The following is a 20,900-nucleotide window of genomic DNA, read 5'->3' as shown; positions in this document are numbered from 1 at the left end:
GTGCCATTCCCTTTCCCAATCCCTATTCCTACGACAGTCTGTCCCAGTAAACTCCAGGCAGACTTCCAACCCTTTGGGTGAAAATAGGAACAACACATATACCCTGTCTTCTCTGCTGCATTCTTCTCACATTGCAGCTGGCACACTGGCACTCTGGCATGGTGGTGGCCATGTGGCTCCCATGGGAAAAAGTGCAGAGATCGTGTCTCTGACCCCACCATCCAGTGGATAAGGTGGCTCAGCCCAAGGGAAGCCTCTCTTCTCCACACTCATTCCATGGCTGGACCTAAAATCTCAGAGCCATGTGAAGCGTGTGACACTCAAGGCCACAAGGTGGTGAGATGGGTGGGTGTGTTCCTGGAGATGTCGTGAGAGGTCAGGGAATGCAGTGGGCATCACATATCAGACCAGGTCTCATCGATTATTTTGGTGCCTTCATCTTTCCCTTATTTGCCTACATGGTTTTTGTTTTTATCCAGCATAGATATATATGGAACAATAAGCTAGATGCGATGCTGTCTTGAGCAGTGAGCAAAACAGAGCCTTCTTGGTCCATACAGTCTAGTCAGGGGACGATTCCACTATAGAGAAACAAGTGAAGCAGTGAGGGCAGAGGTGAAGGCTGATGGAGAGAGAGGCGGCAAAAAGGTGGTAGCACTGCTACTTTGCTACGGAGTTGGTCAGATAACCTGTGGTCAAAGAGCATCTCCAGGAACAAGACAAGTTCAGAATCCTCTGATCCTCGGGAAGAGGGGAGCCGTGGGACAATGTTGGCTGGAGAAGTCATCTGAGCTGGTTGAGCTTTCCTGGGCCTCTTTGGCTGCTGTGTTGAGATGACTGGCAAAGGACAAAACAAAAACAGGCAAGCCTGCCAGCTAAGGGAATAGCGTGGTGCTGCTGGCAGTTGTGATGATGACCTCTGCAGGGTTTACAAAGGGCTGAGTGGTGGAGACACAGGCTGTGCCTTGGGACAGAACCACAGTCTCCTATCTTAAGGAAGGCTAGTACTCAGCTCACCATCTGTGGCTCATTCCCACTGAAGATGTAAGGGAACCAAATCTTTGGTCCTGGGTGAGAGGTCATTTCATCTTCCTGGAAGAGAATGGGAAGAAGACAGGGATATTAGAACTTCTGTTTTGAGCTTGCTGTGGGCAGCAGTCAGCCAGCCCTGGAGTATGACATTCTAGGAGGCCTCACCTTGACCCTGTGTTCAAACCCCTTTCCCAGACCAGGCGTAGGGAGAAGCCAGACAACTCCAGTGGGCAGGTGCCACAGCTGCAGAGCCCTGGCAGTAGTGAAGACACACCCATCCCAGGGCCACTGGACTCCTAACCACTTCCTTTCCCACCAAGACATTTCTAGTTTTCCCTTTCTTGGCCTTGTATAGAAGGGCCTGTTCTCCACAGTCAGCAGCCTCAGCTTTCCCAAGGGAACAGTCTCCTCTCCTCTTCCTTTCTGACTTCTTTTCTTCAGGTTTGAGTCTTGAACAGGAGTAAGTGAATAAAAAGTCATACGGGTAATTAAACCTACTTATAAACTCTTTGTATGTGGTAACATTGAAAACAAACCCACCCAACTTACAAAGGATAGAATTCTTGAGAACTTCGTGTGTTCTTCTTTATTCTTTCCTTTGTTTTCTGACTGGCCTACAACTTCCAGGAGAAAGGACCTGTCATTGCACTCACGGTGATGAATTCCGATGGACCACAGATCTCACGCCAGGACAGGGGGAAGAGTGAACAACAGCTCTCCCACCGAGCGGCACCGCTCCTAGGAGTCATAGGAAACAGAACGTCCACGAGGGATAATTAAAATATAATTCAACATTGCAAGGAGAATTAAAATGTGTTCCAATCTTCAAAGTGTGCAGATCTCAGGCGCCTGCATTTGGAATGTTTCAAAGCTTCCTGGAATCTATCTTCATTTGGTGCCCAAGCTCTGGAGAAAGATGATAAACAGGCCTGCAGTGAGACAGCCAATTAACAAGCCAGGGGTTGTGGAAAAGCAAGCAGGCTTCTCCCTTGCTCCCGTGCATGCGGCATACAACCTGGAGTAGGTGGGTGTGTGACGTGTGTTTGGTAGATGATGTGATGAGCATATACATTTTGTGTGATGTGTGGTCTATGTGCACGGTGTGGCAGGTGCTGGGAGAGGAGTGCACGGGTTCTGTGGGTATAGTGTGTGTTTAGATATAGTGTGTGCTTAACTCTGATATTCAGGCATGAGGTGAAAACCACCCACTTGAACTCAGAGCAACTACAATTGCTCGCATGAGGCTGTAACAAGATTGTACCCATGAGCATTCTGCCCAGATGGGCATGGGAAGGGTTGTGAGGTGCACTGGGCTGCACAGGAGGCACACATGGCGCCCTTCTCCTCAAGTATATAGACAGTTAATAGTCAACGGGGAAAGGGAGGCTGTCGAGTGCTGTAGCTCCCCAAATTCCTCACTATTGCCTCTGTAACGCCAATAAACCCACTGGGTCGCCGAGATAGACTTGGCTAGAACTGTTTCTTTGTTCCATCCTCATTGCCCCATTAGGGGTGAACAGAAACTTGTGTATGTCTCCCCAGGAAGAAACCATACAACATGATGTTCCATGGGTTTGTGTGGTGCTGGGATTACTATGGGGTGCATGACATGATGCATGGAAGTCGATGGAAATGTTTTGCATTTTTGATGTGTGGTGTGTGTGGTGTGGTATGTGTATTATGCATTATATTTGAAGTCCATATGGGAATTTGTATGTGTGGTATACGGTATGTGTAAAAGTGCAGTGTGTAGTGTTTGTGGGAATGAAGTACAGGGTATTGGGGTGCACTGTACTATTTATTTCTAGGTATGGGGTTTAGGGTGAACATGAGCTATAGTCACGTTTCAGTGGGCATGTATTCAGTGTTGGGGTAGTGGTGTGGTGTGTGTGGTGTGAAGACAGAGTGTGTCTGTGCCGTGTCAGTTCAATGCGGGTGTGGGAGGAAATCCTGACCACTCTGAAAAGCTCTTCTTCCCAGTTGCTTCCTCTCTTCCCACTTTCCTGCTCCAGAACTCTCAGCATCCAACATGGTTTTCCATTGCTTGCTTGTGGCTCTAGTGTGTGAGCTCTCTGAGGCTTGTGAATGGTCTCATCCACAGCTAACTGGGAATATGTCTCGTCCCAGCAGGTCCTCCATAGCTACTTCTGAACTGATTGGATGAAAGATGAAAATCAAGTCATACTCAGCAGATGGCTCTGGAAAACAGGCTAGGACTGTGCTGGAAGGTGGCCCAGGCAGCCCTTAACTTATCTACAGGGTTCTGTTGCTCACCATGTGAGGTCTGCATGAATGGCTTGTGAAGTTATATGCCAACAAGTGCTTAGAGAGAAACCATTGTAATCCATCAGGAGGGGCCCCATGTGGTTGTGCTGTGGAACCCACAGAAATCAAACTAGGACATGGAGAACACAAAATGGGGGAGAAGAGTGAGATTGTTTCCAGCAGAGGAAATAATACAAAGAGAAGCCAGGTCAAGGTTTACCCCTGAGAGCTTCGGAAAGGGACCCAGGGATCACTGAGCTAGAAGTCAGGCTGTGTGGAAACCTGTCACAGTCCCCATGGCAATGCTACCCAGATGATCAGTCTATGAAGACACGAGGAACTGATGACAAAATACAAACTCACATTGTATGCTGCTTCCCTGTTTCCTTCATCTGAGAACTCGGAACTGAAACATGACATATACCCAGAGAGAAAGGGAAGGCTTACATTCTAGCCTGGATCACTCCTCTCACTATAAGGACACTTTTATTCTCCAGGCTGAACAACCTCGCTCAGGCTCCTCTCTAAGTTTGCCTTAAGTCATGGAGCAAGGAGGCAGGGGAGGGGGAGCAACAGACTTGGACTTTCTGCACGGAGAGGGGCCAGTACAGTAGTTCTTGATATGCCAGCAGACACCAAGTCCCAAATTTCCTAGAGTTTCATGATTTAGTAGAGTTAGCATTCTACTGTCACCCTCTCTCCCATCTCTTCTCTCCTTCCTTCTTTCCCCCCCTTGGGCATGGAGCTTTTCCTTTCCTCCAGTTCTCCTGTACTGCACTCTTACCAACCTCAGGTCTCTGTGCATGCCATATTCTTCATCTAGTTCAGTCATGGACTGCCACTTCAAGGAGTGACTTTGGACTAGCCATCTCGAGAATACTTCACCTCACTCTCCCGTTGTGCTCCTTGTTAGCACCCCTATAGCCCTTGATACCTTCCTTGTATGCAGCATTTGACTTTGCCGTTTCCTAGAAACCTATGAGACAGGGCAAAGATTAAAAGGAGGCTTGTCTCCTGTGCATGCTGAAGATTCAGGACAGAAGGGGTTCTTGGTAATCATACAAGGTGCTGGATATGCTTATCTGGATAGGAGGATGATACGCGATTAATAAAAACTCAGAGACAGATATTGGGGTTCAACCTAAAGATCAGAGAAGCAAAGCAGCCAGTCAGTGACTCTAACCTTGACCTCGGTCAGAAAATGGGGATCCTGCCTCCGTGAAACCTCAGAATGAGACTGAGAGCTGTCTCCTTCCATTTTAATAATCCTCTCTAGTTCTAAGATTAAGGGCGTGTACCACTACCACCTGGTTTCTACGGCAAGCTAGTGTGGCTACTGGGATTAAAGGTGTGTGTTACTGTTGCTATTGGGATTAAAGTTGTGTGTCATTGCTGCCTGATCTATAAGGCTAGCAAGTGGGGCTGTTTTACTTTTCTGGTCTTCAGGCAAGCTGTATTTATTAAAATACAAGCGAAATGCCCTACAGGAGAATTGAGACTTACCTGAATTGAGACCTTACCTGTGGAAACCCACTACTACACAGCTAGGGGAAGACAAGGTCAGAGTCCTTTGGCTGAGTTTGTTTGTGGTACCCAAGACAGGAAAGAGATAGCTCCCAGGAGATCTAAGTCAGAAAAGGTTTCCAGGAGGAAAACTTAGGTGTGATTCAGGACAACTGACTGTGGGAACACACCCCAGGTTCTAGTACAGTCTGAAGCCTGAGTCATGATTCATACTCCACTGTAATGGGACCCAGGGGTTGAGTGGATATATTGGTGAGCCCAGAGGTGGACTAACTGGGCTCAAGGCAGCAACACAGGGCCTGGAATTTGGTATATGTCTCCACTTTCTTCATGAGGGACAGCTGAACCAAATACACGCCCCATCCCTGGCTGGGGCTGAAAGAATTAATTGCATTTTGCAAGTTCTAGGAAGATCATCCAACTTAATTAAGATTGGCCCATCAAGGGAACATCCATCAGTGACTGGCGCAGCTGGGAGGATGGAGCTTAGCAGGGAAAGAGGAAAAAAACACAGCAGGTAGAAGCTGCTGTATGGAGAAAGAATCCTCCATAGCAGGGTATCCTAGAGGGGCACGGGCCCCGACATCTGCGATCACAAGAAGTAGGGAACAGGGTGTATCTTCATCCAAATAGTGCCTCCTCTTCCTCCTCACCTTGCTTCAATCACTCAGTCCTTCAGTGTTTTCGCATTTTCTTAGTGCACCATTAAAGGAATTAGAAGCCACTAAAGCAGATATGACCAACTCTTCGGAACACACAACAAAGTCATCAAGATGACCATATACCCTGCTTCCCTGTACCTCAAGCAGGAACTGCAGACGTAGCATAGGGAGACCCCTCAGGGGTCTAGGCAGCCCCACATTACAGCGCTTCTCCCATCCATCAAACCAGAAGGGCTGCCGTCTTCCACCAATGGCACAGGTGTGTTCCTCTTGAAAATAACATGCATGTGAAAACTGGGTTAGATTTTGACAGTAAAAGTGCCTGGCTGTTGGAAATAAAAATAAAACATAAATATGTCTGTAGTTTCTATCACTCTGACTCAGGAGACCCAAGAGTCTAGGATGGGGTCAGTAAACTATTGTCTGTGGGTCAAAGCTGGGCCATCTCCTCCTTTTATAAATGAAGCTGTATTGGAATGTAATTGCACTTACTCGTGTAGTAGGCTGATTTCATGATGGAATGGCAGAGGGGAGGAGTTGCAGCTGAGACTATGTTATTCACAGAACTTAACATCCATCTGGCTCTTTACACAAAAGTATCTGCTTACCTCTACGAGGCTGCAGTAGCCAGTGGCCCCATCAAAAATCCTCCAAAATAATATCTTATAGCAGACCCGGTGAACATGTCAAATAGCTGGCATACAAACTATGTACAGTGATAGCCTGTATACTAAATGCCAAGTCTTACAATACTGTTGAACTCTATCATTGTCTCATTTATGAGCAAGCTAACTGAAGGTCTGAGGTAATGTGCCTTAGGCTACAAGGCTGTGACCTGTGAAGCAAATCCTCAATCCACCTCAGCCTCCATGCCAGCCAGGCTCTCTCACCCAAACTGTTGCCCTTCTCTAGACACAATCCAAAGTGAATGCCACCCTAGAGTGTTGAAAGTTGGGTGCAGAGACCCTGTAGTGCCAACCTCTTACTTGGGCAGGAAGACTGAGGCCCAATGAGATGAGGCTTTCAGGATCACTTAGCGTCTCCATGGCATAGCCGGAAAAAAGGTTCAAGACTTCTGGCTTGAATTCCCAGTCCATCCCAGTAGGGTGGCCATCAGGATCCACAGGGGGATTTGTTAAGCATATTCTCTGAGTCATACGAGGCCATAGGACGATCTGAAACCTTATTTCCCTCTCCATGACAGCCACAAAGACCTGAGTACTTCCATTTTCCAGAGGAAGACACTGAAGCCAAGCAATCAAAAGGCACATGTCCCAGGAAAGCTAAGGCAGGAATGCAGGACCTCTTGTCCCTTATTGTCCTGTCCTGAACCCAGTTCCCCCAGGGGACTCTGTCTTGACACAACCTCCTCTCTCCCCACGGACCTGACTTTTCTCTTTTGTCTGTTTTGTGGTAGCTAATACACCAAGCTGTCATTGCCTTCTTAGCCTGCAGGAAGTGTAACAACTGTTATCTACCACAAGCCGCCGGAGCTTTAAATTACGGCAGGAACGGTGACAGTGACAGATTAGAATTTTCTCAAAATCAAACCCAAGCATGTCCCTGCTAAGAAAGGGTCTGGGTTTACTTCAAAATAATTTACTTAGAAAATTTTGTGGTAGATAGTAAGCTAAGTCCCATCAGTACCCCTTCTCCTTTTTTTTTTCTCCAGCAAAGTATTAGATTACTGAACTGATTCCCAAAGACATCCCTGTAGGACTTACAATTATTATCACTTGGGAGAGATTGGTGTAGCACTGGGGTGCTTCCAGGGACAGCATGTACAATTCACTGGGACCCTTTCAAAGGGACAGAGCCGGAAGAGGGCTTAGCACCACATGGTCTTTTTGCCCCAGCTTTGAAAGACAGATATGAATAGCAAGTAGAAAGTCATCAGCCACAAAAGCTTATGAATTTTAAATAGCTAGTACAAGAAAAATTAATTTGCTAAATTAGTCTTGTAGATACAGGTTAAAAAATGAGTCGCTGTCACCTCAAAAGCATGAAATGAAGATCAACACAGCTCCGAGTCATCAGCCAGGTGGAGGATCATGTCCACAGCTCAGCACTACCCCAAGGGGCCAGGGCTGCCCTCTGTCCAACACCTGATGAGCTTATCAGGCATCACTCAGTGGGTTTCCGCTGTTCTTTCTTTAAAAATCATTTTTTGAAATTAAAATATAATTACATGATTTCCCCATTCCCTTTCTTCTCTCCAGCCTTTCCCAGGTATGCCCCACTTGCTCTCTCAAATTCATGGTCCCCATTTCTTTGTGTTTTTGTTGTTGTTGTTGCTGCTGTGTGTGTGCTCCTAAATATATAAATGCTACCTGCTCAGTTCATATAATACTGCTTATATGTATATGACTTTGGGGCTGACCACTTGTGATGGGATAAGCAATTTGGGAGCTCTTCGCTGGGGACTATTTCTCACGCTCTCGTTTTATGGACATCTTTGTCTGCACACCAGGTAAGCATAGCCACCCTTCCCAGTGCCATCCATGGTGAGGACTGACCTTAGGACAGTTAGCAACTCATAGGCTGGTATGCAACAGGAGCTGTACCTGCCTCATGACACTGGCTAGATCACCACCCCCAAGCACCGAGGGAGTGAAAGGGCTTACCCGACCAAAGTCACACGCCTGCAGGAAAGGGAAATTAGCTGTTCCTGTCTAGGCTGAATGCCTGCGTATGTGAGCCTGGAAAAAGTCCTGGCTGCAGAGAAACAGGCAGTGCAGATGACAGTAGAGGAGTTACAAAGCATCTGAAAACAGAGACAGTGGCTTCTAGACCTGCCCAACGCTATACCTTTCCTGCAGCCCAGGCCTGGGTACCACAGTGTTCCTGCAGCCCAGGCCTGAGTACCACAGTGTTCCTGCAGCCCAGCCCCTGGGCTTCTTTTCTTCCACTGGATCTTGCTCAAACTCCTTCTTACCTCCACGAAGCAGATTAAGGTTCAGTACCTTCTCAGTACTAGCATTTCCTGGCACTAAAATTCTACAGCTGGCCCCAACTCACCGGGCTGCTGCTAAGACAAAGCACAGGTGTGCTACTGGCGCAGGTGAGCATCAGGGAAGCACCCATGGTCTGGCCTTACAGGGTCACAGGAAATGGGCAGACACAATCCCATAACACATCAAGATCTGGCCAAGCAAACACCTAACAGAAAAGAAAACCTAAAAGCAGGGTACAGTCAGCCTTTCTCAGTTATTCATTTTTTTAATAATTTATTTTTATTTAATGGTCATTGGTGTTTTGCCTGCATGTATGTCTGTGTGAAGGTGTCAGAAGCCCTGGAACTGGAGCTACAGACAGGTGTGAGCTGCCATGTGGGTGGGGAATTGAACCCAGGTCCTCTAGAAGAGCAGTCAGTGCTCCTAACTGCCGAGCCATCTCCCCAGCCCCCACAGTTATTTCTTAAGCAGATATAAAATATAAGTTGGGCAAAAAAAAAAAAAAAATCTGACATAGCCATGGTGGTGAGGAGGTCCAAAGGGTGAAGAACAAGCCATATTTTATCACAACTGGAATGTTCCAGTTGTCTGACAGAATCAGTCTAGGAAGGAAGCCATGAGGCATCAACCCTTCTGCCCCATTCTGGATGTCCAGAAGGATACAGACAGCCAGGAACACCAAGCCCTCGCGATTCTACTGGGATAGCACTGTGGAAAGTCTACCTGGGGTAGGGGGTAGCTCCTTCAGCATAGAATGCCCTGAAGTAGGGGGTGTAGGAGGTACTTCTTAAAGCATGGAATGCCCCAGGACCCCATTACACCTCTCTCTCTCTCCCTCCACCCCCCCATCAAACCTTTTCCATGGAGGAAATGTACGATGTCTGAGCTTCATCTTATCCCTAGGAATACAAAGAGCAATGGATGCTTCCTGTGTGGGCCAGGGTCTCTGCCTTGGTCAAAGCCTCTCAAGGTTCAGCCGCCACTTGAATCTGTCCATAATCATAGAACTTGGCAATACTCCTCATTCAAGAAGTAACTGAACTTGGAGAACTCTAACAGCTTTCTGAGGACACTTGGGTGAGGGCGACAAGACCAGACTGGGGACAGATTTTCTGCCTCCACTTTGGTCACTGGCCATAAATCTGACACTTGTTTGGAGAGGAGGCTCCCTGGAACACTGTCTGATTCTGGTCTATCGAATGGCCACTGCCAACCAAGGTTTCTGGAACCTCCCTCTCCCCCGCCTTGTAAAGTTGGCTTATGGATAATCCTCCCCACCTACTCTTTGCAAGGACCCCCTCTCTGGATTGAAGTGAACATTTTCTTTGTCCACTGTCCAGTGTGCACTGGGTGACAGGGGTCAGCCTAGCCGCTCTCTCCCACCATAACCCTACAGCAAGTCCCATGACCATCTCACGGGCTACTGTTTCTAACCAACTCACACAAACACAGGGTCCTTTGTTCCTCTGAGACCAGTGAACTCCCCCGTCTCCTCTGGACCAAGATATTGCTTGTCCTCCTGCTGAAGTATCCACCCACAAATACTAGAGGGTCCTGCAGGGTGAGGTGAGCGGTAACGGGGATGCCAACAGGAAGTGTCATTGTCTGTGTCTGCATCCCCTGAACACAGCTCCACGGGGGGAAAAGGGTCCTTGGGTGCAGAAAGTGCAACCCACCCCCTAAGAATGAGGAAAAGGCACAATTTTTTTTTATTTCCCCACCTCCCTGAATGACAGGTGAAGAGAGAAAATGTATTTATTTTAAAAAGCAAAAATAACTCCAAGTTGGGCCCTTGTGATAGAGGAATAGGGTCACTCATTTGTTCCCCGTGCTCCCACACTGAGGAGGATGGTGCACAGTGGAGAATGCTTGGATGGTCCTCCCCATCCTCCCCAGCGGTTCACTCAAAAGACTAAGGCCACTTGCTGTGTGGTGTCTGTCTCCCTTTCACAGACAGCACAGTGGGCCCGGAGGGGAATGAGCACCTAGGGTGAGGGTGGGCAAAGGGCTGGGGTTGTAATCAAAGAAGATGCTGATGGGATGGGAGTCTCTGGGTCCTGAAGCAAGAAAGGAGCAGGACAGGACAGTTGATGTAAAAGTCTTCCAGAAACAGAGGATGCTGGGCCAGGGTTGTGATCTGTGCTGCTTGGGAGGATTGGGGTTCTGTATTGCTGGTGATGCACTGGCCTTGATCAAAGGACAGTGGAGAGAATACCATCTGGGCCAGTAGACAAGAAAGGCAAGGACAGCGCCATTCCATGGGCCTGGCAGGTTAGGGGGTTCCCAGTGCCACACACAAAGGCAAGGCTGCTAAAGGAGACTAGGTTCCTCTAGAGTTCTGGGGCCGGCAGCTCCCCAACCTGCTCCTCCATGGGTGGAACAGCCTCTTGTACATACACGATGAACTCAGAGGCCTCCCCGCCTTGTGTGTACACGGTCACTGTCTCAATGCCCTCCACGTCATCAGAGGACACAACCAGATGGTGCTGCTCGGCCAGCTCCACGGAGGCCTGCTGCACAGTCTCCTGGATCATGACGGTGTGGTTGGAACTGGGCTCCTCATCGGTGACCTGGGAGGAAAAAAAGACAGCACAGGTTCACCAATGATGTCAGGACCACAGAGGTGGACTGGGAGCTGCATGCTATCCTCTCACCAATGCTGCACGGACTCGTGCCCACTTCATGAAGAGAAGAATGAGATTCCATGACATATAGTGATAAGATCAGGGTCTTTTCCATGTTACAAATGGAAGAATCCACACCCCAAATCCAAACTCCCATCCTGATGTCAAGCAGTCTCCTCTGACCTCCACAAGGTGTGGAGTCACTAAAGCATGGGTGTTACAAGGTGCCATGAGATTATTGAGTGTATAAGCACCCAGTATAGGGTAGAGGGCTCCTAAAAAAGTAAAGCTCATCCATTTGATATTGATAAAGTGGCTAGGTTCTTCCTGGCTCCTCTGTCTTTACCACTCTGGAAGTCCCACTTTGAATGCTACAGGTCCCAAAGGCTGCCCATGAGTGTGAATGTCTGGCCATTGTTAGGAGGCCTGCCAGTAGACACATACTGCCACAGAGTTGGGCAGGGGTAACCAGGGAAAACCGACAGAGGAGAGAACCAGCTGGTTCCTACAGCAGGACTTTCTTGGTAGCTCTAAGATGGCAGAGTCCAGGTGAGGCCGAATTCTTACCAACACTAAGACATCGCGTCCCTGACTATCAGCTCTGGGCTGTGTGAAATTTGAAATACCAACCATCTTTAGCCTAAGAAGAGGAACAGGAGACAAATGTAGGAAGAGTTGAGAGCCTAAACTGCAAATAAGGAAAGGACTGCAAAATAGACAGGACTGCTGGCCCATAAAGGATGTGGGAGTAGCTATCCTTCCTGGGACCTGAGTGACAAGGGGATGTGCCCTGCCCTGCACTGAGCAGGTGTGAATGTTACCTCCAGCACTTCTGGAAAGGTTGGGCAAGACCCTCTACAAGCCTTGGCCTACCTTTTAGTGAAAGAGGGAACAGCATGCCCATCTCAAGAGATCACTGAGGGAATCATGTGTTGTAGTGTATTATTTTAACTATGTAAAGATGTGTTACATTTGTTTATTCTAAGGAATATTACTCTAACCATGTAAACGTGTGTTACTTTTGTTTATGCTGCATTTGTTTAATGACAAAGATGTGTTGCATCTGTTTTTATCTTCCCTGCGTAAGGCACCTGATTAGTCTAATAAAAAGCTGAACAGCCAATATCTGGGCAGAGAAAGGATAGGCAGGCTGGCCGGCATAGAATAAACTGGAGGGGAACTATAGGCTCGAACAGAATAAAAGAAGAACAAGAGGAAGAGGAGGACAGAATGAGGGACACACCTCCCAGGGCAAGCAGCCAGGCAGCCGCTAGCCCACTAGCAGACATGAGAAGCAATCAAAGTAAGACGTATAGAAGAAAGAAAAGTAAAATGGCCCAAAGCAAGAGGTAGATAAAGAGAAACAGGTTAAGTTAAAAGAGCTAGCCAGAAATGTGCTTAAGCTAGGCCAAGCATTCAAATATAATAAGTCTTTGTGTCGTGATTTGGGAGCTGGGTGGTGGTCCAAAAGAAAAAAGCTTGGTACATTTTGACCTTCCAACTTGGGGCCATATTTCTACATAGGGCCTGAGAAAACTGGGGGAAAAAGAAGGAAAGAAAAATAAAACAAAAGATGGATATGACTCCTTTAATAGTCTCTACCATACAGCGAGCCGTTGAGCAGCAGTCCTTTAAGTAGAAACAAAACGCTAAGTAAAAATGCCAACTTCCTGGAGTTGGCACGGTTGAATGCAGTTCTTGGTCAAACACTCCTCCAGACCAGGCCATGAGCTTATGGCTTGGCTCTCAAAAACCCGAGGAGGGGACGTGTTGGGACCATTTGGAGTCCTGGCCTCCAGCTGCTCTTCCCTGCTAGAGATCTTGACTTTCCTTCTGATTTGAGTTACTGAAAGCTGTGTCAAAGTTGTTTACCAGCTCTGCTTCATGAGAACGTGTTGCCTTGCCTTGAGGATCAGAGGATAAGGTTTTCACCTGTTGGCCTACCTGACTGTTGGGTATATAAGCCTCCGTGGTGCTACTGAATAAGGGGCTTTTTACCAGTGACTAGAGGTCCGTGTCTCTGTCTCTGTGTGTCTTTGTGTGTTTCAACCTCCAGCCCCTTGCCCGAAGCTCTTGAACTGTATGGTAGCGCAGAGAGCGCAGACAGGCATTGTGCGCTGCAGGGACGGAGCCAGTAACCAAAACGTCAGCGGAGTACCCAGTGGTAACTTAGCAGTTTAAGAGTTTGGTCATGCAGACAGAAAAGGCAACTGTTTGCAAAGGGGGCACTACCTACTACTGTCTTCTGAATAATCCATCCATCCATCCATCCATCCATTCATCCATCCAAACATTTCTTAGATAGCTTCTGATCAAAGATACTGATTGTCTATCATTTGATAAAACCTGTTATTTTTACAGTTACTAGTAGACCATAAACTATGGGAAGGTAGGGACAGTGTCTGTCTTGTCACAACTACTTTCCAAAATCCAAGGTCAATGCATAGCACATAGTAAATGTCCAATATTTGTTGAATGGTGGCCTACTGGGCCCCAGGTGCTGTGATGTGTGAAAAGATAGCAACACAAGGAGATGAGACAGTGGTGGCACAAAATAAATCATGACCACACCATAGATGACTTCTAGGTCCCGTGCAGGTGTAGGGTGGGTGCCAGGAAGATTGGGAAAGGGAAAATGACACCGATGAGTTGAGGGGAACTAGCTAAGGCAGCCACACAGACTCCCACTCATGACACTTCAGACTCTCCTTCTGTCTTGTAACAGACAGCACGACCGTGGCTTCCTACTCCCTGACCTGCCCATTCATGACTCTCCAGCTTGGAGGGTCTCACCTCAGCCCCTTAATTACTGAAGTTGCATGAGGAGGAACAAGTATGGCAGGTTCAGTTCATGAAGACTGGGGAGGAAAAGACATCTGTGGGAGGAATCTGGGTATTCTGATGTTAGATACTAGCAGGAGCCTGGGACTGAAAGAATTTCAAAACTGCAAAGCTATCCTGAGGGAAAACTAGCCCATTTCTTTATTTGTATTTATTCAAATAAACCAAAACATTTATTCCCCTTGTTTTACTGTTTATTTCCATTTTGTTTACCTTGGAAGATACACCAGGAAGCAAGACTACAGAGGTAAACACTGCTGTCTTTCACGTTGAAAGGCAGTACCTGATGGGAGCTTTGGAAAGGGGAGGGAACATGCTACAAATCTTTTCCCTTACCTTGGGAAACACAGAGGAAGGAAGAAGGGCTGGGTGATAAACATTAAGGTCCTCAGGACTGTACATTTACAAAAATGACAGCATGCTCAGGTAAGTGTGATAGAACCATGTGACGAGCAGGACAGGAAGGACACAGCGAGATCAGGTGATATGCAGGGTTATACACAGCAAGGTAGAGTGAAGGCTGGAGAGAGGGGCAGATGAGCTCTTAAGATTTAAGGGCCTTAGCCATCCACTCATAGACTGAGTCTTTATTTCACAAAGCAAGGCAGAGGCTGCTGAAGTCAAGCCTCACCCCATCTAAACGTGCTCTCTTACAATCTGAACATTTACATCTATTTTATCTGCTACTTTATAGAAGGTTAAAATCCACTTAAGAGAACTCTTTCTCCATTTGTTTATTTTCTTCAGTTTCCAGCCCCAGGCTGGTTTTGTCCAGCAAAACCAGTCCTATGTTCATCCACTGATTCTCAAGCATGGGACATCACATTTGGTTGGATGAAGTCACCAGAAAAGGCAATGGAAGATGCTAACCCTGCATTTTACTCAAGTCCTAGCACAGACATTGTTTGGTTAGCATATGTTGGTTAAAGCTAACATGGGGCTCCCTACACTTAGGAGCTCCATAATGAGCTAGGAGAAAGGGACTGCTTTAAAAAAAGGATCTCATGGCTTTTCTGCCATGTCTGCAAGCCATGCACCTCTTGACTTGCTCCCGAAGAAGTTAACAGGTGTCTGCAGTTTACTGAATACTCTCCCAAGCTCCACCCTGATGGCTCATACACAGTATTTGTTGCCTCTTCACAAATGTGATCATGAAGCTCCTAGAGGCCCAGCTGGGCAGTTCACAAGTAGCAAAAGCTGGGCCTAATCCATATGAAAGAGTCCTTGAGCTCTTTCTTCCCTGGCTGGCGCAGCATGGCAGTGACTAAGGGTATCACATGTCGCAGACTGATAGAATTACTGCTCCTTAGCCATCCGAGGCAGACAGAGGTTGGCTGTACAGCTCTAACCATTCTCTTTGTTCAAAATGATCACTCCAGCAGCTTAATCTATTAGCACAGGCTTAAAATTGTTCTACGCAGCAGAAATAACATGGTTTTCACAGTGTCATTACCCCCTGAGATGGATACTCCATTTTCCTCAAATGCTGTATCTAACATATCTTGCAGCTAAATTATTAGCAGCATAGATAGCTTAATAGAAAACCTTAGCCCACGGGACTCCACAGATTGCTAAGTCAGGTCCTGTGTTCTGTTGTAAGTGTTCTAGGCTCAGGACTGAAGCCAGCTAATGACCCACACTTGGCAGTTCTACTGATGCTGGAGAGCAGCTTCCCTGTCTCTTTACCTTCATCTCATGGTCCACTCTGCAGCATGGATGGGGATTTTATAGGATGCCATGTCATCACCTTTCCCATCACCTCACTGTCTATTTCTGTATTCCTCACTCATCTGTCCTTCCTCTTGCCCCTTCTTCAGCTCCTTTCCCCACTTTCAACCCATTACCACAAGTTTACATGTTTTTAAGAAAAGTCCTAGAAATCTCTCTTGCTCACAGGTCCTCAAGGAAGAAGCAGCCTGAGTCACTCACTCAGGCCTCCGTGGCCCTGAATGGGTTTTGTGTTATAATCCACCTCCAAGTTCTCCCTGTAGACCTATAGTGTCTGGTGAGCTTGGCGATCCTTACTGTGCAAATCCTGGCTTAAATACACAACAGCATTTGTCCTATTTATTGAGAAGCACCCAAAGGTGCTCAGCACCACGCCTCGGAGGGTGTGGCACTCGGGGAAGATGAGAAGCTGCCTGCGGGACCCTACCTTCTACAGTCACAGATGATGATCCAGTGCAGGATAAGGCTGCATCCAGCTCCCTGTGCTTCTAGTGAACACAGCGCTTCAGGTACTTACAATAACACAGGACTGAGCCAAGTGGGCAGCAATGTGTTGGGACCATGCCATAGCCTCCTCCTGAGTCTCCTATCAGTTTCTTGGGCTAGACTGAAGCACAATCTCATTTTAATGTCTCTTTAATAAGAATACATTGAGAGTCTCTTCTGCCAGGGTGTTTCAAGACTCAAGGTCATACAACAGGGACCAGGAGCATCCTCTAACAGCACAGTCTTCTGGACTGAGCACACTCCACCTGCATCCTCGGCACCTAACACTGGCCAGGGGAGAAATGTGAGGAGTCACCTTGCCCAATAGAAAAACCACAGAAAAGAGGTGGTCCATAGGAAGCCTGCAGAGTACTTCTTCCTCAAGGCAGCTCTTGACCTTCAGCTCACAGTGCGGCCCACCCTGCGCACACGTATTCTGAGTCTCAACCTGAGCACATGTCCTTCTGTTGGAGACTGCACCATCCACCGCCTCCCAAGACACCAAAACAACCCAGAGACACAGCCAAGGACACAGAAATATGACAAAGATAATTAAGGGAAGAAAAAGCTGTGGCTCGCAGCTGAGTCCCGCAGAGGTGGCGGTGAAGAAAGGAGAAAATGCCGTTACTAGCCGGCATGGAAAGGAGCACTCTCTAAAGCCATCGTGAACACAATAATAGGCCACATCTGCAGCACGCCTTTACCCAGAGCTCTCAGAACACTGTGCAAATAACTCCCAGGCACCAGCTGCCCACACACCTGTGCCGGGGGCTCACAGCCACATCCTCATCAACCGTCTACTAAAACACGTTTGAGCTCAGTTCCGATGCGGCATTGGAAATGCCAGGCTTCGGACAGGGAAAGTTGGATCCAGCACAGCACAGAAATAAATAATGGTTACAGGAAGATGAAAGTCCTCAGCTGGCCAGCAATGAAAGAAACCAGGAGGACAGAGTGGAAAGGCCAAAGTATATGATAATGGCCTTAACACGTACCTTGTTGACATCTGAACAAAACATAACCACAGCACCCTATAGTACATGCTGCCCGCGTGCCCAAGTCTGAGGGCCCTGGCTGCTGCAAGCAGACAAGTGGTTTCATTTCAAGGATCGTAGTTGGAGGGTCTTGTCAGGATAGGAACCCTCATTTATGCCTTTCAAGGGACAGACATCTATCATCATCTCTGCTACTGTTGCTGCCCTTACCAGGAAATCACAACTCCAGGCACCCTTCACACTTCAAATCCATCTTAGATAACCTGAGCCAGGTTCCTTTTTATTAAGACGTGCCTTGGAAAACAGCTTTCTCTAGATAGCACTCGTGTCCACGATAAGGAAGGCACCCACGGCACCCATGTTCCTCCAGCAAAGGAACAAGGTCACGACTTACTCTCTTCTCTCTGGCACTCCTGTTGCTCAGGACTGGCTCTCAAGACCTGCTGGCAATTCTGTGATAGGGAGACGGTCGCAGGACTGAGAGGGTCAGCAGGAGGACTGAGCATGCTCAAGACAATCGACAGCATAATGAGCCCTCATCATGGGCAGGGCCATTAATGAGACCAGGCACAGGAGATACCTCTTCTAAGGTTCTTACCCTCTGAAACACCCCGACTCCCAGGACAGCCAGAGCTATTTCCCAGACAGAACCCAACATAACCAAACAGTGAGAATGAGAAGGAAGCCTGCAGTTATTCACAGTTTGACTGTGGGAAGGGGCATACTCCATCACCATGTCATTGCTTCCCCTGTACTCTCAGAAGGGAAGCAGGTATGTTTCAAGGGAGTCACAGCCGGCACATTCCCCATCACAACCTGGCTTAGGAGTGGAGTCCCATGCATTGGAAACAGAGGAATTATAAATGCAATACCCAGACTTACCAAGGCAAAATAAAGGATGTGTGAATGGGCTTTGTGGGGAAAATATCATAAATTTCTAACTCTAGAACTATATATTTATATACAAGACCAAAATGGGATGATGCTCTCTGCAGGAAACGTGTAGAAATACCAAAAATATTCACAGGCAGGAAGAAGCCATCCCAGGCGTCACTGAAGATTGAAAGCCTTTTAAAAGGGAAGGGATGCAAGGATATGGGGGGAAGGTCATGACTCAGCCTGTACCAGGCAACCATAGTTCAGGGAAGAGATGGCACATCACCTCCTCTGCTTGCCATTTTTCTCAACTGTACGCAGGCAGCTGGTAGTTCTCTTTTCTGGGAACACACATCTCAGACATATTCCCAAGACAAGTTGGCCCAGCTGCTCACTAACATCTGTTCCCAGTCGCTACAGCAACCTCCAAGGTCTGAGATGCTGGACCTCATGGAGACCACAGAAGCACAATTGCACCCTGTCTGTGAAGCACAGGGCAGGCAGCTCTGATGCAGAGTGTGCCATGTGCTTACATAAGCTTGTCTACTCGGGTTTCCTGACCCAATCAGAAGGGGAAGGGCCAATTGTCTTTTGAGAAAGAGTTTGCTGAAAGGAAGAGAAACATGGTAAGCAGGCTTCTTCCTGGCCTCTGACTCACAAGATAAGGACTGTTTTCATATTGAACAGAGCAACTTAACTGCAGAGCAAACAGAAGTTTCATTAACTGGACATCTCACCCTTCTCTATGCTTTAGGACTCTAAGTCCCATTTAGTCTGCTCTGAACAATCACTTGCCTGAGGAAAAAGAAAAGGAGCTCCATGTCTTATAAACTATAAGCAATGAGGTGAGCAGCATGGTGTTTCAGAGAGAGGAAGTGAAGAACAGGACATACAGTTACTGAGAGGTGGGTGCCACTCCATCAGGAGAAAGAGCCTCACCTGGTCTGATCCATCAAACAGGCTTCCAACACATGAACCAACCCTGCACACTTGGCACATGCCTTTCTATAGGATGAGTACATGGTCCCTGCTTCACAGTGTGTGCCCAATAAATACTGAACTGTGCTAGTAGAGTACAGGAGATCTCTCAAAGGCCCCAATGAAACAGATGGTAGAGCGGTCACAGTCAGGGGGGCAGGCTTGTGGCTTTTGTTATCTGATCATCTTCTCATATGTAGACAATCTTCCCAAAGCTGCCATTTTGCTGTCCTTTCCGCTCAGTACATTCAAGAGTGCACATGACAGCCAGGCTCCTCTCACAGGGCGTCTTCCATACACAGAGCCCAGGAAGTCTCTGCCTCTAATAGCAACCCTTAGCAATGGTTTCCTACATCTCTGCACATTCCTCAAGTAAAAAGATCTCCAACCTACCCATCTAAATATCACCCCAGAGTCCTTGAAACTCTGTCCTGTCTCAACGCCCACCATTTTCTGGGTAGGGGCTGGAACAAGGCCTTGGCCAAGGCTGTCTGTGACTTTTGTTTGACATTCTGAAGATGCTTCTCTGTCAGCAGGTGTATCAGTTATTTTTCTGTTGCTGTGATAAAATGCCATGACTAAGAGCAACTCAAGAAAGTTGATTTTTGGCTCCCAATCACCAAATGCACAGGCTCACCTCTTGGCTATTGCTATTAGAGAGAAATGCTCTGACTCTCAGATCACTGTGCCTCCTTGCTCGTATTCCCATACCCGCTCCTTTTTACTTTGGTTTACACCCCTCAGCATCACAGTCATATCAAATCGACCTCTTTATTAGCTTGGACTGCTGTAACAAAGCATATTAGACCAAGTGGCTTATGAACAGCAGGAGTACAGTTTTCTTAGTTCTTAGAGAACAGACAATGAAATTTGATATCAAGGTTCCAATATGGCTGGGGCCTATCTAGGGAGGGCCCTATACCCACATAGCACTGACTTCATGTAATTTTAAGGGTGCAGGAGTGTGAACTAGTTTCAGGGCCTCATTTACTGGCCCATTCATTAGTGTTCCATCTCTATGACCTGGTCTCTTCCCAAAGCCCTACTTTCTAGTGCCACAATCACATTTGGGGTTAAAGTGGAACATATGCATTCTGAGAGATACAAACATTTATTCTATAATGGCCTCTCTCAAGGAGGGCTGATTTTGTAGAAATAACTCAAATTGGCTCAGCATGAGATTGTACAGGAGCCCACATGCATGTGTTAATTTAGATGATGTAATTGTTTATCTTCCAGAATGAACCATGCAACAAGCTCTCCTAGGAAAGAGGTGGGACTGGAGAGGTAGTTCCATGAGAGTGCACTTGCCCAGCCTGGGCAAGGTTGGGGTTCAATATCTTGCACCAGAAAATATAAAAGGGAAAAAGGATCTTTTTTTATCATTTTATCTGAAACTCCCAGTATGGAGCCTAGATAATGCTTGCTGCCTGCTGAATAGAATCATCTAAAAAGAAACATTCACAGTTGACTCTGTACAAATAGTAAAGAGTTAAGGAGTTATGCTATATCTATAGTGCCAAGAGCTAAGATACTGCAGTCTTAACATATACTAGCTAGTACAGGGCCAAATGTTTCATTTGCATAATCTATTCAATGGCCCAACTGGGGAGACTCTATTATTTTAACATATTATAAAGAAGGAAACTTAAGTTCAATAAGAAGTACTCTGTCCAAGGTCACGGGCTATGAAGTGACAGACCTGAGGTTCGAGTCAGGCATTTTATACCTCCCATCTAGGTTTACTACACAGATGGTTGTGTAGGATACACCCTAGGTTGACACCTATGTCACAGACTTTGTGAGAGGTATGCTTTGTGCTTTCCACACAGCACGGAGCCCATAGCCTGCCTGGAGATGCTAAGACTGCTCAGTGAAGGTACTACAGGCCTTCTAGCTAAGTACCATTGGGTCTAAGCTCACATTCATGGTCAC

At 47.2% G+C, this 20,900-nt stretch overlaps 1 protein-coding gene across 3 annotated transcripts in view; it reads right to left on the bottom strand.

The window, feature by feature from the left end:
* Positions 1 to 10,152: 10,152 nt before the first annotated feature.
* Positions 10,153 to 20,900, bottom strand: part of Zfat (zinc finger and AT-hook domain containing) — a 162,333-nt gene continuing 151,585 nt past the window's right edge. For all 3 annotated transcript variants that reach the window (XM_041672577.1, XM_041672579.1, XM_041672578.1), the window contains exon 16: positions 10,153 to 11,007. In XM_041672577.1, coding sequence (XP_041528511.1) covers positions 10,768 to 11,007 — 240 coding nt within the window. In that variant the 3' untranslated portion in view covers positions 10,153 to 10,767. The remainder of the gene's footprint in view (positions 11,008 to 20,900) is intronic.

The sequence above is a fragment of the Microtus oregoni genome, unplaced genomic scaffold (assembly GCF_018167655.1).
Source record: "Microtus oregoni isolate MIOR12 unplaced genomic scaffold, Mior012 000022F_ref0000154, whole genome shotgun sequence".
Taxonomy (NCBI): Eukaryota; Metazoa; Chordata; class Mammalia; order Rodentia; family Cricetidae; genus Microtus; species Microtus oregoni.
This window is presented reverse-complemented; position numbering and strand designations above follow the sequence as displayed.